This window comes from Littorina saxatilis, linkage group LG1, assembly GCF_037325665.1.
Source record: "Littorina saxatilis isolate snail1 linkage group LG1, US_GU_Lsax_2.0, whole genome shotgun sequence".
NCBI classification, from domain to species: Eukaryota; Metazoa; Mollusca; class Gastropoda; order Littorinimorpha; family Littorinidae; genus Littorina; species Littorina saxatilis.
In genome coordinates, this window is record NC_090245.1 from 30141413 (window position 1) to 30157019 (window position 15607).

Sequence of the window (15607 nt, forward strand, 5' to 3'; positions counted from 1 at the left end):
CCTCAAACCGACGGTCGCACGCCTTACACTTCATATGTTTGTCATGTTGTCTCCGTTGAGAAGTTTTTTTTCTTCTCTTTATTGAAATCTTCTCTTTTATCTCCTTTTAACCGCTTCTCTCATCGGCGAGTGGGGTGTGGTATGCAAACAAGGATAACTTCATCGGCCGGCTTTCACTTTTGATAGCTAAACATCTGCCAGGCAGGTGTGGCTCTTAACCCCGAATAAAAACTTAAAACCGGGTCGAGAAGTCGTGCGAATGTTTTAACTCCGCGCATGTGGGTCACATGTTCATCCGCCGACTAACAAATTAAGTCCCGTCTCTCTCACGATCTCTGCGGTCTATATTTATTCTTACTTTACACGCCGAATCAGAGATTGTAGAGAACAACGCTCTCTGGGTCTCTGACTGAATTAATTTTGTAAATGGCGAAGATCTGATTTCATATCTGAAAGCGACCGTTTGCTTTCCTGCCACTTACACGTGTGTTTTTCTTATGGGTATAAGTGAGGGCGTAGGGATAATAAGTAGGTCAAAAAAACAAGGGAGAAAATCAACGCCGGCTGATGGACGCTGAGTGCAGAGTGACGGGGATTGACTGAGAAGATGGAAAAAGGGTATGGTACTAAATATACGGCTATCTTATGTCAGATGTGTGTGTGTGTGTGTGTGTGTGTGTGTGTGTGTGTGTGTGTGTGTGTGTGTGTGTGTGTGTGTGTGTGTGTGTTTGTGTGTTTGTGTGTGAAAGAGAGAGAGAGAGAGAGAGAGAGAGAGAGAAATACATGACTATGTTATGTCAGATGTGTGTGTGTGTGTGTGTGTGTGTGTGTGTGTGTGTGTGTGTGTGTGTGTGTGTGTGTGTGTGAGAGAGAGAGAGAGAGAGAGAGAGAGAGAGAGAGAGAGAGAGAATGAGAGAGAGAGGGAGACAATGACAATTTTTTATTTAACGTGGGTAATAGATTAAGCAGTGATCTGCTTTTTTACATCCAGCCCTCGCCCTAAAGAGAGAGAGAGAGAGAGAGAGAGAGAGAGAGAGAGAGAGAGAGAGAGAGAGAGAGAGAGAGAGAGAGAGAGAGAGAGAGAAAGAGTGGGGAGGAAAAAGAGAGAGGGAAAGAGAGAGAGAGGGGAACAGAAAGAGGGGAAGAGAGAGAGGGAGAGAGAGAGAGAGAGAGAGAGAGAGAGAGAGAGAGAGAGAGAGAGGAGGCACGTGCAACATACGTAACTGAAATGACACGTTCACACACTGACTGGACATGCGCTATTGTTGCGATATTTCCGAAAGGAAACAAGGACATTAGACTCACAATGACAGAAACATTTGACCGATTTCTGAGAACTGATACATATTTGTGTAGACACAGTGCCTGTCTGTCCCGAATTACTTATCAAACAGTTAATACAATGACTGAACTGCTGTGATTGCACTCAATGGTAGCTTACATGCCTACTCAGTTGTACCCCGAAATTCGGCGCTCCCCGCAAAAGAACCTTCGTGGCTATATACTGACTTGCATCCTGCACACAGCTCGCTCCTCGTATTATGAAATTACTCAGCTCTTTAGGAACCGTAGATTTTTAACAACGGTAAACGTTTTGGGCAGCTGAAACCCGGGGGTAAAACTCAGTAATTGATTTTTGTTTTGAAGCTTTCAGCCCTCCATTATTTGCTTGTAAAGTGAAAGTTGGTTTCATTTGGCATGCTGCAAAAATCATTAATCCGCAAAAAAAGAAGTCATCTAACAATGTCCTCTGACCAGTTCAGCGAGCTCATGCCCCGTAGTCCATTCAGAAATAAACAGCGAAGACGGGAAAACAAAACAGAATGAGACAAACAGCGACGAAGACAATAAATCGTAGTTTGACTCTAGCAGGTGTCAGTAGGTTTGAAAAACATGTCTCCGTCCTGACAGCGAGAAGTTCTCTTAAAACTCCCCTTCAGTGCCCTCTTACATAAATCTGATAACGGCCCCGTTAGAAAACAATCAAAAGCGACCGCTACAATTAAACTGATGAAAAGAAACCATTAAGCTAGCAGGGACCCATAACGATGTCGGGGCCAGCTTTGAAGTTGACAAGTCTTGACGCCAGGCCCTCGTATGATCTGCATGGGAACCGAGGTCTCAGTCTCTCGAACGAACCCGCTTACCTGACCAGTGCAGTTATCTGACCTGGTCACGAAGGTGCGATCACATCAAATCTGAGTTATTCGACTGTTAAATGAAAACTTTAATGGAAGAAAAGCTGTTTTTTTCTGCACGGTAAGAGAGAGAGAGAGAGAGAGAGAGAGAGAGAGAGAGAGAGAGAGAGAGAGAGAGAGAGAGCTCAGAATTTAGAACTTTATTACAAAAGGAGAGAGAGAGAGAGAGAGAGAGAGAGAGAGAGAGAGAGAGAGAGAGAGAGAGCTCAGAATTTAATACTTTATTACAAAAGGAGAGAGAGAGAGAGAGAGAGAGAGAGAGAGAGAGAGAGAGAGAGAGAGAGAGAGAGAGAGAGAGAGCGTAGAAACATAAAGAGGAAGGGGGGGATTGGGGACAAGAGTAGGTCAACGGACAAATGGAGGTGAACCGATGAGGTCAAGAGGACAGATATTGAAGCCTCACACAGGTAGCGTCCCACTGACAACCGACAAGTTTTTCCACTTTAGATCACAGTAAGTCACGGGATAAACGGTAGGGGTGCTTGAAGTGGAGGACGGGGGGAGGGGGGTGGGGGTGGGGAAGAGGTGGGGGGGGGGGGGGGCAACTACAAGAGGGAGGAGAAGTGCTCGTGGGGCTGTGGGCGCAAAAGAGAAACGTTGTGAAGAAAGGGATATTTAGACAGGACGCACAACCTGTAGAGCGATCTATAGCGGTTTGAGAAGAAACGAAAAACATTGCGCGGTCCTGACATGCACAATTATCTTGCTTGTTCTGGTTATCGATGCATGTCTTTTCCGTCGTGGGTGCAGTCGTCGTCATGATCAAGATGATGACCATCGTCACCCTTCTCTTCCTCCGCGTCCGTTAGGGACGATAAAAAACAATGACCAGTCTAAAAGGGGGGTCCCACCGTTGTTGAAGAATTTGTTTGTTTGTTTGTTTGTTTGCTTAACGCCCAGCCGACCACGAAGGGCCATATCAGGGCGGTGCTGCTTTGACATATAACGTGCGCCACACACAAGACAGAAGTCGCAGCACAGGCTTCATGTCTCACCCAGTCACATTATTCTGACACCGGACCAACCAGTCCTAGCACTAACCCCATAATGCCAGACGCCAGGCGGAGCAGCCACTAGATTGCCAATTTTAAAGTCTTAGGTATGACCCGGCCGGGGTTCGAACCCACGACCTCCCGATCACGGGGCGGACGCCTTACCACTAGGCCAACCGTGCCGGTGTTGTTGAAGAACAGAACGACTAAAACGACTAGAACCATAACTATCGTTTCAGTTAGGACAGCTCTAAAGATCCCCCTCTGAGCGTCTGATAGTATCATGCATGACCTGTCTGTCTGACGATACCCAGATATAGCTACAGTGGCGCAAATCAATACTAATATCAGTTGCTAACGATTGCTGACTTAAAAGCATGGCCGTCTTAGAGATGTTCTCGCACATAGTCATTTTTCCTTGATGTGTCATAACACCCGCTTTGCCCTGCCATCAACCCGTCAGACTCTTCACAAAAAGAAATATGTCCTTCACAGGGGTCAGGCCAGTCTTGGGGGAGGAGGAAAGAAGAGAGAGAGAGAGAGAGAGAGAGAGAGAGAGAGAGAGAGAGAGAGAGAGAGAGAGAGAGAGAGAGAGAAATATTGAGAGAGAGACTGAGAGAGAGAAAGAAACACACAGAGAGGGAGAGACGGAGATAGAAAGAGAGTGACAGAGACACAGAGACAGAGGGAGAGACAGAGATAGTGACAGAGACAGAGAGAGACAGGGAGAAACAGAGAGAGACAGGGAGAAACAGAGAGAGACTGAGAAAGACAGAGAGAGAGAGAGGGGGAGGGAGAGAGATAGATAGAGAGAGAGAGAGAGAGAGATAGAAGGAGAGAGAAAGAGATACAGACAGACAGAGAGACAGAGAGAGAGCGAGATAGAGAGAGAGGTCGGATGTCCACAGATATTAATACTTCTCGTGATGGATCATGGACATCATCGTCGGATCACAAAGAAAAGGCGAGGGGCCTTACAATTCAGAATACACACAAATCTCATATAATAAAAGGTCAAGGCAGAAAGGGTGGTGGAGGAGGTCGGGAGGGGGGTGGGGGGTGGGGGGGGGGGGGGTCGTGGAGGGGAGGGAGGAGGGGAGGGGGGCGTTGGGTGTCGGTATTGTAGCATAAGTCCAGGGACATTCAAATGTCAAGCGATGGATATCATCAGAAGACCACAAAGACAGGACCCCATAAAGGTGTCAATGGCTGTCCGGCGCCGGTCAAGCAGACCTGCCAGATGACTCATTCAGTGAGGACCCTCAGTGGGTGTTCTGTACTGTACCAAGATCATGGGGTCAACATCGAAAAGCGCTCTCATTGGGAAGTGACAGGTAGGCCTATGGGTTGTGGGTATGGACGGGTCGTTTGGAAACCTCGTTTGTTTTATCAAGCGAGACTGCATCTCAAACTTTTCCCCATTTGAGTTGAGTTTGGACTGTTGCGTTAGGTTTATGGTATATAACTAACTTTGTGGGATATCAAGATCACCCGGAAAGCGACAAATGTCCGATAGCATCACAAACCATGTGCCCACGGTGCTCGCATTTTGTACAGTACATGAGCAGTTTGTCGTCTTTACGATGTGAAGTCAGTAACCCAACGCAATGTAAAGGAAACACGAATGACTTTGAATATGCGGGGAGATTATCCAAGGGAATGTATACACAAAGAAAAAAGCCAAGCACCCCCCTTCAATTTCGCAATGACTGATTTTTAAAGTTCTGGTATGGAAACAGTAAGTTCAGGAGCTCGGTTTGACAAATGTTATCGACAAGAGCAACTCTTTGGAAATAACATCACACAAGAAAACTCCAGTTTTGATTGGTTTTAATCGTGATTTGGTACCTTGCCAAAAAGTGACGTTTTAACCCTAAAACAGTACCCCTGATAAGTATGGAGCTGCAAGCTGAAAAAGACAGGTTTAGGTAAATGTGTCATGAAAAAAATGTAATTGAGAGTGCTCAGATGGTATACGCGATTCAAAAGTTCAATATCGAGTGAAACCCCCGCGTGCCCGGATGACGGCGTCAACCCTGCGTCTCATCCCTCCAGTCAAACGTCGGATCTGTTCACGGGTCACTTGCAACCACTCACGATGCAAAGCTGCCTCCAATTCACGTAATGTCTGCACAGGAGGCTGCAGAGCTTGTATAGGACGCCCCAGGATGTCCCAAACATGCTCCAGCGGATTAAGATCTGGACTCATTGCCGGCCATGGGAGTGTTGTTACAGCGTTGTTCTGGAGGTAGTCCACTACTGCCCTGGATCGATGAAGCCTGGCGTTATCATCCATGTACACGGGTCTTGTGGCAAGTGGGTGGTTGTCAAAATGAGTAACGACAACAGGTTCCAGGACAGGTCGCATATACTGATCACCCGTGAGGTTGCCACGTATGGTGACAAGGTCTAGCTTGCAGTCATGGGAAATGCAACCCCAAACCATGACTGACCCGCCACCGAATGGAACAGTTTGTCTGATGTTCCTGGGTGTATAGGCCGTGTTCCTGTGCCTCCATACCCTCAGTCGGCCGTCAGTGACATGGAGAAGGAATCTGCTTTCGTCCGACCAGTGGATCCTCCTCCACGTTCTCAGGTTCCATCTTTGCCGTGCCAGACACCATGCCAAGCGTCTTCTCTTGTGGTCATCTGTCAGTCGGGGACGCTTAATGACTCTTCGGGCTGCCATTCCTGCAGCTTTCAAGCGGTTTCGTACGATCCTGGTTGACAGATGTCGATTTGGAAGCCATGCTCGTTTCGACGGTACTCGTTGAAAATGGCTCACGCCGAATTATTCGGAGAAGTGCTCGGTCTTCACGTTCTGACGTCACACGGGGTCGCCCTGACTGTGGACGGTCCTTCACAGCACCAGTCTGACGATGTTTGCGTACCAAACGGCTGATGACGGTGTAGTGGTAGCCAAGTTGACGACCAATCGCTTTGAAGGATGCTCCTGTAGCATGCATTCCTATAATCTGCCATCGGATCGCCTCTGATAATCGTCTTCTCGCCATGTTCACAGAGAATGTTTGCAAATTGTCGTCGCCCAGTGTTAAATACAGAAATTTGCAGCGTGAGCATACTGCCTTTTTTAACATTCATGGGTTGCATGCTGCACTTTCTTCTCACTGGCAGTGGCGACACAATCTTGACGCGTGAACTTCCCAACCTTATTATGGAAACCCATGTATGTCATTACGAAGAAAAAAAATGGTAAAACAAATTTGACTCAATTATTATCACAAATTCATTCGGGGGGTGCTTGGCTTTTTTGTGTGTGTATATATCAATCAATCAATCAATCAATGAGTCTTATATCGCGCATATTCCGTGGGTACAGTTCTAGGCGCTCTGCAGTGATGCCGTGTGAGATGAAATTTTATACGGCCAGTAGATTGCAGCCATTATATAACACAAAGAAAGACTTCCCCTTTCCCTTTACTATTTTGTTGACTCTTTTTTCCATCAGCCTTGTAACTGTCCATGAAAACAGTATGTGACGTGTGTGAGTGGGTGTATGTGTGTGTTGGGGGGGGGGGGGGGGGCGCAATAATAATGTCGAAGCTCAAAATAATTTTTATTTCGTTAACAATAAATCTCATGTCCCCACGTTCTCTTGTGCTGAGAATTTCACTGACTGCAGAACTCCACCACCAGATCCAAAAGCTATTACTGTAGTACACAGTGTGAACTCTGAGTTACAAGACAGCGACACTGACGGTGACGGAACAGCGAACAAGGGGGATAACCGTGTTGATTATGTCACAGGGGATGTTACCCAAGCCCCTGTTGTCTGAATTAACACGGGCTTAATCCCGCTCAGTCATTTGTTTTATCCATACAAGTTGTTCCGGTTCCCACGCTGAAGTTTCGTCTTCGTTGACTCATTTGGTTATTTCAAATCATGACTGAGTGTCCCTCAGCCCCCCGCCCCCTCCCCCCCTCACCACACACTTAACAGTCAAGTCAAGTCAAGTCAAGTATTATATTGTTTTGGGCCAAGAGGGTTTTGAAACAAAGATATAACTTTAACAAAAAAAGGTTACAAATCAGACAGTTAATATATGTATACAAATTGAGCGGACAAATACAACAATACTATACAATCAAAATAAATTGGCAATAATTATACACTTCCATACATACAAACAAAAAGAAAAGAAAAATAGGTTTAACAAAATCAGGTAAGAAATCAGACAGATAATATGTATACATTAAGCGGACAACGATAATATACAGCCGATATAAATTGGCAATACCATTATGCCATGCATCTTTTGTAAAAACACAAAACAAAACAAAAGCATGTATTACATACATATACATACCAATAAAGAAACTAGATGTAACGCTAACATACTAAAATCATAACATGGGCTACAAATCTTGCTAGCTTCATTAGTTTTATCTTAGATAATTCATTAACTGTTCATATTTTAAACAATTTGGGTGAGATCGGTAATAAGAACTAATTAATTTTCTTCTTTCAGACACTATACTTTCGTCGGTACAAATAAACAGATAGTGAAACTCATCACCTAATTCATTTTTATCGCACATATCACACAATCTTTCATTTCTAAGAGCATTAAAAAATCTGTGCTGATGTATTGGCAACTCTCTGTTACTTCTTCGAAATCTCAGCGGTTTTTTCATCGTTGACTCATTAGGTTACTTCAAATCATGACGTGAGCTCCCCCTAGTCCAACCAAACCATCAATCAATCAATATGAGGCTTATATCGCGCGTATTCCGTGGGTACAGTTCTAAGCGCAGGGATTTTTTATTTTTTTATTTTTTTTTATTTTATGCAATTTATATCGCGCACATATTCAAGGCGCAGGGATTTATTTATGCCGTGTGAGATGGAATTTTTTTACACAATACATCACGCATTCACATTGGCCAGCAGATCGCAGCCATTTCGGCGCATATCCTACTTTTCACGGCCTATTATTCCAAGTCACACGGGTATTTTGGTGGACATTTTTATCTATGCCTATACAATTTTGCCAGGAAAGACCCTTTTGTCAATCGTGGGATCTTTTACGTGCACACCCCAATGTAGTGTACACGAAGGGACCTCGGTTTTTCGTCTCATCCGAAAGACTAGCACTTGAACCCACCACCTAGGTTAGGAAAGGGAGGAGAAAATTGCTAACACCCTGACCCAGGGTCGAACTCGCAACCTCTCGCTTCCGAGCGCAAGTGCGTTACCACTCGGCCGCCCAGTCCCACCCAAACCATGAACAACGTTACACCGGCAAAAACGTCGACGACATTTTGTGTCTTTACAGATTGGTCCTCGACATTTTGGTTCTCGAATTTTTGGTCCTCGACTTTTTGTTTTTTTTGCCACGTACGTTTACTCTTCGACATTTTGGTCCTTGATTTTTTGCGTCTCTATTTTTTTAATCCTAAACATTTGGGTTCTCTCCAGCCACAATCAGAAGGTTCTTCCGTTACGAAATTGTCGCTGATCAAAGAGGACAAGTTTCCCGCTGTGACAGCATACCCTGCAGACGACAAGAAGCCTGAGAGCTCTAACACCTGCCTAAACACTTCTCTTTCGTCCTGACTGGGACTCCCATGCAGGTTTCCTTTTACCGTTTCCGCGCCTCAAAATCTGCACTGCATGTTGTCTTTTGATGTGAACAATGCTGCTGTGTGCAGACCATTTAAAGAAGCTGATCGTTTGGAATTGCTGTGTGAAAGAATGAGCCCTGGTGATCATTTGAAACGTTGGACAACAAGATTAATCATCTTAAAAGGCCTGCTGAGAAAGTGTGTCTCTTAGAATTTCTCTTCCTCTCCCAAATCCTTCCCATCCTCGACCCACACCCTCAACGCTTTCCCCAGGTTTACATTCTGACTCATTTAAATTGAAAGTGTACATCTTCAGATTGAATGTCACATTAAGAAGAAGGCGCGCTGCAGTCTCTTACCTCTTCTTGCGGTTGGACTCTACATTCACAAAGCATGATGTCAATGTTCTGACCCAGAATGCACAAGTAACATTTCCCTCTCGTGTTTTATTGTGAATTGAAAGCCGAACGTCGGTTTTGCTTTACTTTTCAGGCGATGAGAAACAGTTTGGTCCAGATGACAGAGGCGACTGCCGGGACCATGCACACATGAACAAAAGACACGAGACTTGCTTGATTGGTTGGAAGTGGGATGGTCGGGACAAAGTTGCTCAACGGTTTCATCCTACCTGCATCTTTTCCAAGCGAGTAAATTTCAAATTTCATGTGTTACATGTCATGTTTGTACGCTTGTAAAGACCACAAATCACGCACTAATTTTGTGGTTTGCGCAATACAAGCTTTTGTCATAATTCTTCTTCTTCTTTATTTATGTCTTTTTTTTTAATCCAGACAGAAGAACAGCACCTTTAACACACTCAGCAAAAGGGTTAACGACGCTTCGGTGGGTATGAAAATCAAATTTGTGCGATAGAGCAGTTGGTGACTGCACCGCTGTGAATTGTCACTGCTTATGAATGGAAGACGAGTGGAGACCACAGTCATAGACCTCACACCGAATTCTGTCTCCCCTTCGCTCATACCCCCCCCCCCCCCACCCCACCTGCCTTACCCAATTCAACAACCCAACCCTGCCCCCTCTATCTCCCTCCACCTCTTTTTACATTTAGTCAAGTTTTGACTAAATGTTTTAACATAGTTTTCTCTCTGGCAGAATTGTTCCCATACATGAATGAAAGACGAGTGCTGATCACAATCGTAGATTTGGTATCACATATTTATCCATACCCCCTTCAACAACTACTCTCTGTCCCCAAACCCCCTACCACCTCTCCCCTTCAAATCTTATTGCCACATAATTTTTCCCATCAAAGAACGAAAGACGAAAGCAGATCACAACCGTGACGAGACCCCACATCGAATTGCCACTTCTCAATTTCTCCCCTCCCGCTCCATTCACCTGCCCACTACCTCCGCCGATCCCCCCTACCCCCCCCCCCCCAACCACAATTTTTCTATCCAGTCCTTTTGTCTCTTTCGCTGTCGTGAGTATTCTGTCTTGCTCCCAGAATTGTATGAATGGTGTATGTGTGAGTGCGCTTGTGTGTGATAGTGTGTGTGTGTGTGTATGTGTGTGTGTATGTGTGTGTGTGTGGTGTTTGGTGTGTACGCGCGCGAGCTCGCGCGCGTACATGTGTGTATGGGGTTGTGTCTATTCGTGCATATGTTCTTGTGTATGCGCGTGCGCGTATGTGCGGCAGAGTGTATACACGCATATCCGTGGTGCGGACGTACGCGTGTAGGCGTGTGCGTGTGTGGGCGTGGGTTATGTACATTCATGTATTCGCCTTTAGATGTGTGAAAATCGAGGGCTTAACCAAGCGTGTTAATATACAGATGCTTTCTTACTCATGCTTACAACTCTGTCTGTGTTTGCGTGTATGTCTTCGTCTTTATCACGGAGGTGGTTCATAAGGTCCGGAACGAATCGTCTCCAACCCCACCATTGTTTGCTGTCTGGAGCTCCCCATGGAGTCTCCGCCGTCTTGCGATGCGACACCTAATAGCTTGTCAGCGTGGCGGGATTGAGCCCCCATAATGGCTTTTTCATCGAGGATCACAATTATTACATAGCCTTACATTGACTGCATACGGTTTTCTGTTGGCCAGTCTTTGGTTTCTGTGCGGTCCGCTCTTTAGAAAAAAAGGCTACGTTGAGAGTACGAGGGTTTGGATGATAAAAGTGAATGTGTTGCTGACTCAGAAAGCGATGTTTTCAGCGAGGATATGAAAACACAGCACCAAAAACTCGCTTAGGTGGTTTGCTCGCGAGGGGTCTTTGGAAAATGAATGAAATCGGAGTAATTGTAACTCCCAGGACCCAAAAGAAATGATTGAATGAAAAGCTTGGATCTTTTGCTTGAACACTTTTGACATTTTCTCCGCAACGTAAAGTTGCTAGTCCAAAGAAGTGAAGTTTGTGATTTCAGGCAACTTTATTTCGTTGAATTGGTAAACCAAGATGCACTTACGTAGACATCGCTCAGTTTTTGAACTAGAAATGGTTACTGGTTCAGATCCGATGATTCTTCAGTTTGAATAGGAGTTTCTTCTTGTCCTAATTTTCAAAAACAGTGTGCTCAGATTTGACTTTCAGTAGAACAGACAAGATAATCGCGTGCAAGTTGGAGTCGGATAATGGTTGTCGTTTGGACGAAGCTAGAAGCAAAGGGATGCTTAATAAGGTACTATTGCACTTTAATGTTTAGCTACTTTGAGGTCAAAACTCCAGCTGAGCGGCTCAACCTGGACTTCTTTGGAAGATCGAGAATGCATTTGATTTCCTCACTTTCATAACTTTGGCTGCCGACTAGCCCATGTTATCCCTTCGGCGTTTGTATCGGGGTTCGAATCCATGCCAGAAAGGACTCGGGTCAAGTTTATGTGGTAATTCAGAGACGGTATCCATGTGACCTGTGGCACCGCCGTGGCACGTAAACGATTTCAGTCACGCTGTCAAAAGTGTGGGTGGCTGATAGCACACATCTGAGTAGCGCGGCTCTTGTTGCTGCTGAACTTTCATTGGGAGGAAGGGAATAATACATTATGCAATGAATGCTCTCTAAAGGGATGTGTTCCACTTCTGAACACCCTTTTTTTTTAACCAGTTTTGAACACATTGTGACATAGTACATAATTCTACTAGCTAAAGTAGCACAGTAGTGATTACCATGTATTCTACTTTTGCAAGTATATGTATGTCATACTTCACACTGTGTTCTAAACTGGTTACAAAAAGATTGTTCAAAAGTGGAACACTTCAATTTAGAGTGTGACCTTTTGCACGTGCGCAGGTTCGCGCATGTCTATAGATAGGTTCATTCTCACGCACTCACCTATCCTTTCATCGTCGATAAAACACTCCCCGCTCTCGACATTAAACGCACACAGAAAACCATTTAAATACAAAATGAATCATCCTGCCAATCACCTTGGAGTTGTTAAGACGGCAGTGGCATCGTTACCTACCAGTGTGCTAACACGCATTACGCTCGTTATGTCATGTTGCAAGGGAGGGAATGTGTAGCCCACCCATCGCTGCAAAATGCACATTAAATTGTTTATCGTACTTGAAGGGGTGATTGCTTCCTGTCTCAATGGCTTAGATTGAAAAGCTAATGTGTCTGTTGATATGTCTGTGGCCTTAGTTTTCCCCGTCTTACCGTAACTGACACCGTCTTTGTGACCTCCCCCCCCCCCCCCCCACCATCCTTCTGTATTTTCCTGGCCAACTTGAGTCGGGTTTTCTCTCTGATTTCATTTTGGATTTACTCCTGTATTAAAGCTACGTTGTCTCTCTGCCCCCCCCCCTCCCCCTCTGATTTGATTATAGATTTACTCCTATAGCAAAGCTCTGTTATCTCTTGTGGTGTTTTTTCCCGCTCTCTGATTGCTTCCTCCCCCTCTGATTTGATTATAGATTTACTCCTATAGCAAAGCTCTGTTATCTCTTGTGGTGTTTTTTCCCGCTCTCTGATTGCTTTATGGATTTAATCTTGTATTAAAGGTATGTTATCTCTCGACCTTGCTCTACCTGTCTTTCGCTGTTTTGAGTATTTGGCACGGTCAGCTGATTCACTCCTCGCCCTTTCTCCTTTTTATGAAAATTTTAGGTCCAGGTTCTTTTCTTGTGAAAGTTTGCTTTGTCTATATTTAAACGTTCCATAAACATAAACCTCGCGATGTCCTCACGTGACGATCGTCACAACGCACACTGTATATATATATATATTTTTACCACAAACAAACAAACAAACAAACAAACAAACAAATTAACGCTTCTCCAGTCACACGAGAATCCTCAAACAACTCGGCTCCTTCGTGAAGTCATCGTTCATGCCAACACTCCCAACATTCATCCTTGAAAACCAGAAGTTGAACTCTGTGTTTTGGGTCCCTTGCGTCACAACATGGCTGTTGAACTTTTGATGGTATTTTGGTGTTTTCACTGACTCTCCTTCGTTTCCGTTCAGTGTCTGTGCCCATGTTTTTGAACACGAGATGCCAGAATAAGCACAAGCAAATGCCATAATCCTCTGACAGCATTTAAATTTAGGTCTGGATACCCGCAGCCAATACAGCGGAAATCGATCAGTGCCACTAAAGAAATAGAGAGAGTGAAGAAGTAGAGAGAGTGAAGAAGTAGAGAGAGTGAAGAAGTAGAGACAGTGAAGAAGTAGAGAGAGTGCGAGAGGATGGTGAAAGAAGTAAGTGCCATGAAAGACAGGAAGAGGGGCTAGGAACAGATGACAAAAAAGAAACTTGAATGAGGAAGCAAAGAAGTGTGTGCGTGTGCGCGCGTTTTGTGTGTTTTTGTTTTAGTGTTCCGAAAGTAGTACATCCCCCCCAAAACGAAATAAAAACAGAAGAAGAAAAAACAAGAAGACAACAACAACAACAAACAAACAAACAAACAAACAAACGAACACAAGAAGACAACAGCAACAACACCCCAGAACAAAAAAACCATAAGTGAAATCTCCAAGAAAAAAAAATAAAGAAAAAAAGAATAGGGCGAGGAGGGGGGCCACAGAAGAATAAAACGTTTGATCTAGAAAAGAACGTGGTGTTCTTTACTACAGTACCAAGAAGCAACAGGAAGAACAAACCCGGCATCACCACCACATTTAAAGAAAAAGAAACATCTACAACAACAATAACGTCACTAAAACCAGCAACAACAACAACGTCACTAAAACCAGCAACAACAATAACGTCACTAAAACCAGCAACAACAATAACGTCACTAAAACCAGCAACAACAATAACGTCACTAAAACCAGCAACAACAATAACGTCACTAAAACCAGCAACAACAATAACGTCACTAAAACCAGCAACAACAATAACACCACTAAAACCAGCAACAACAATAACGTCACTAAAACCAGCAACAACAATAACACCACTAAAACCAGCAACAACAATAACGTCACTAAAACCTGCAACAACAATAACACCACTAAAACCAGCAACAACAATAACACCACTAAAACCAGCAACAACAATAACACCACTAAAACCAGCAACAACAAGAACGTCACTAAAATCAGCAACAACAAACAGATGACCCAAACTCAACCAAAGTAACAAAACAGAGAGCAGTAAGACATAGAGCACACAACTGTAGGGTCGTGGCCGTATGTCAACAATGTAACGACCAAGGTTTTCTACACTTTATTTATCTCTTGGTTCGTTCCTTCTTTCGCGCTGAGTACCTCTTCGTGTTTCCTGTGTTTATGCTGTCTCCATTGTTTTAAGAGAAGGCAGAGGTGATTTGTAGCGATCGCCTTATGCTACAAAGGTCATGAGGTACAGAGAGAAAAAGAGAGAGAGAGAGAGAGAGAGAGAGAGAGAGAGAGAGAGAGAGAGAGAGAGAGAAAGAGAGAGAGAGACAGAGAAAGAGAGAAAGAGAGAGAGAGGGAGAGAAGAGGAGAGAGAGAGAGAGAAAGAGACAGAGAGAGAGAGAGAAAGAGAGAGAGAGAGAGAGAGAGAGGGAGAGAAGAAGAGAGAGAGAGAGAGAGAGAGAGAGAGAAAGAGAGAGAGAGAGAGAGAGAAAGAGAGAAAGAGAGAGAGAGAGAAGAAGAGAGAGAGAGAGACAGAGAAAGAGAGAAAGAGAGAGAGAGAGAGAGAGAGAGAAGAAGAAGAAGAAGAAGAGAGAGAGAGAGAGAGAGAGAGAGAGAGAGAGAGAGAGAGAGAGAGAGAGAGAGAGTTACACAGCCAGAATGACACTTAGACAAGCAAGCAGATGATTGTACTGACCAGTGGACTGTGACGTATCCTTGGCTGTCCCCCGCACTGTCCCGTGCCCCCTCAGCACCTGGACAAATGTAACATTTTCTTATTAACAGCTTAACGGTCAACATCCATGATATGACAACATTTACAACTACAGCAGCAACAACAACAACAACAACAACAACAACAACAACAACAACAACAACAACAACAACAACAACAACAACAACAACAACAACAACAACAAGGCTGAAATCAAAAGAAAGAATGCCAGAAAGAACAAGAAAAAGAGGGACAGACAGAAAGACAGATACTGAGTTTGGTGCTGTGCTTGTAAGTTGTAGGCCAACTAGGAAATGGTTCAAATATCAAAATCAGAGTTAACTAATATGTGCAACAAGTCTATTTAAAAGGTACGTGAACTGAAATAACCCAATAGCCGTTGTCACGCAAAATCCCCTCAGATCGGCGTTTCAAAAAGTGCACACGACAGCAATATTAACCAATGTTCTGTCCAAGCCAAGGCTTCACGCGCCAAACACGTTGGCGTCTTTATGTCGGCATCTACCCCATTTCTTTGATATGCGCAATTGACCAATTTCGTCTACTGCTTTCTGCTATCTGTGCTAACTAT

At 44.4% G+C, this 15607-nt stretch overlaps 1 protein-coding gene and 1 long non-coding RNA gene across 2 annotated transcripts in view; both read right to left on the reverse strand.

Moving 5' to 3' along the window:
* The window catches only part of LOC138966825 (uncharacterized), a 402693-nt gene that overhangs the window by 80458 nt on the left and 306628 nt on the right, over window positions 1-15607 (reverse strand). The gene's annotated exons all lie outside the window — the stretch shown is intronic.
* The window catches only part of LOC138950395 (A disintegrin and metalloproteinase with thrombospondin motifs 18-like), a 141822-nt gene that overhangs the window by 58189 nt on the left and 68026 nt on the right, over window positions 1-15607 (reverse strand). Inside the window, exon 2 of the mRNA XM_070322134.1 lies at window positions 14998-15055. Within this exon, the coding sequence (XP_070178235.1) occupies window positions 14998-15055 (58 nt within the window). The remainder of the gene's footprint in view (window positions 1-14997; window positions 15056-15607) is intronic.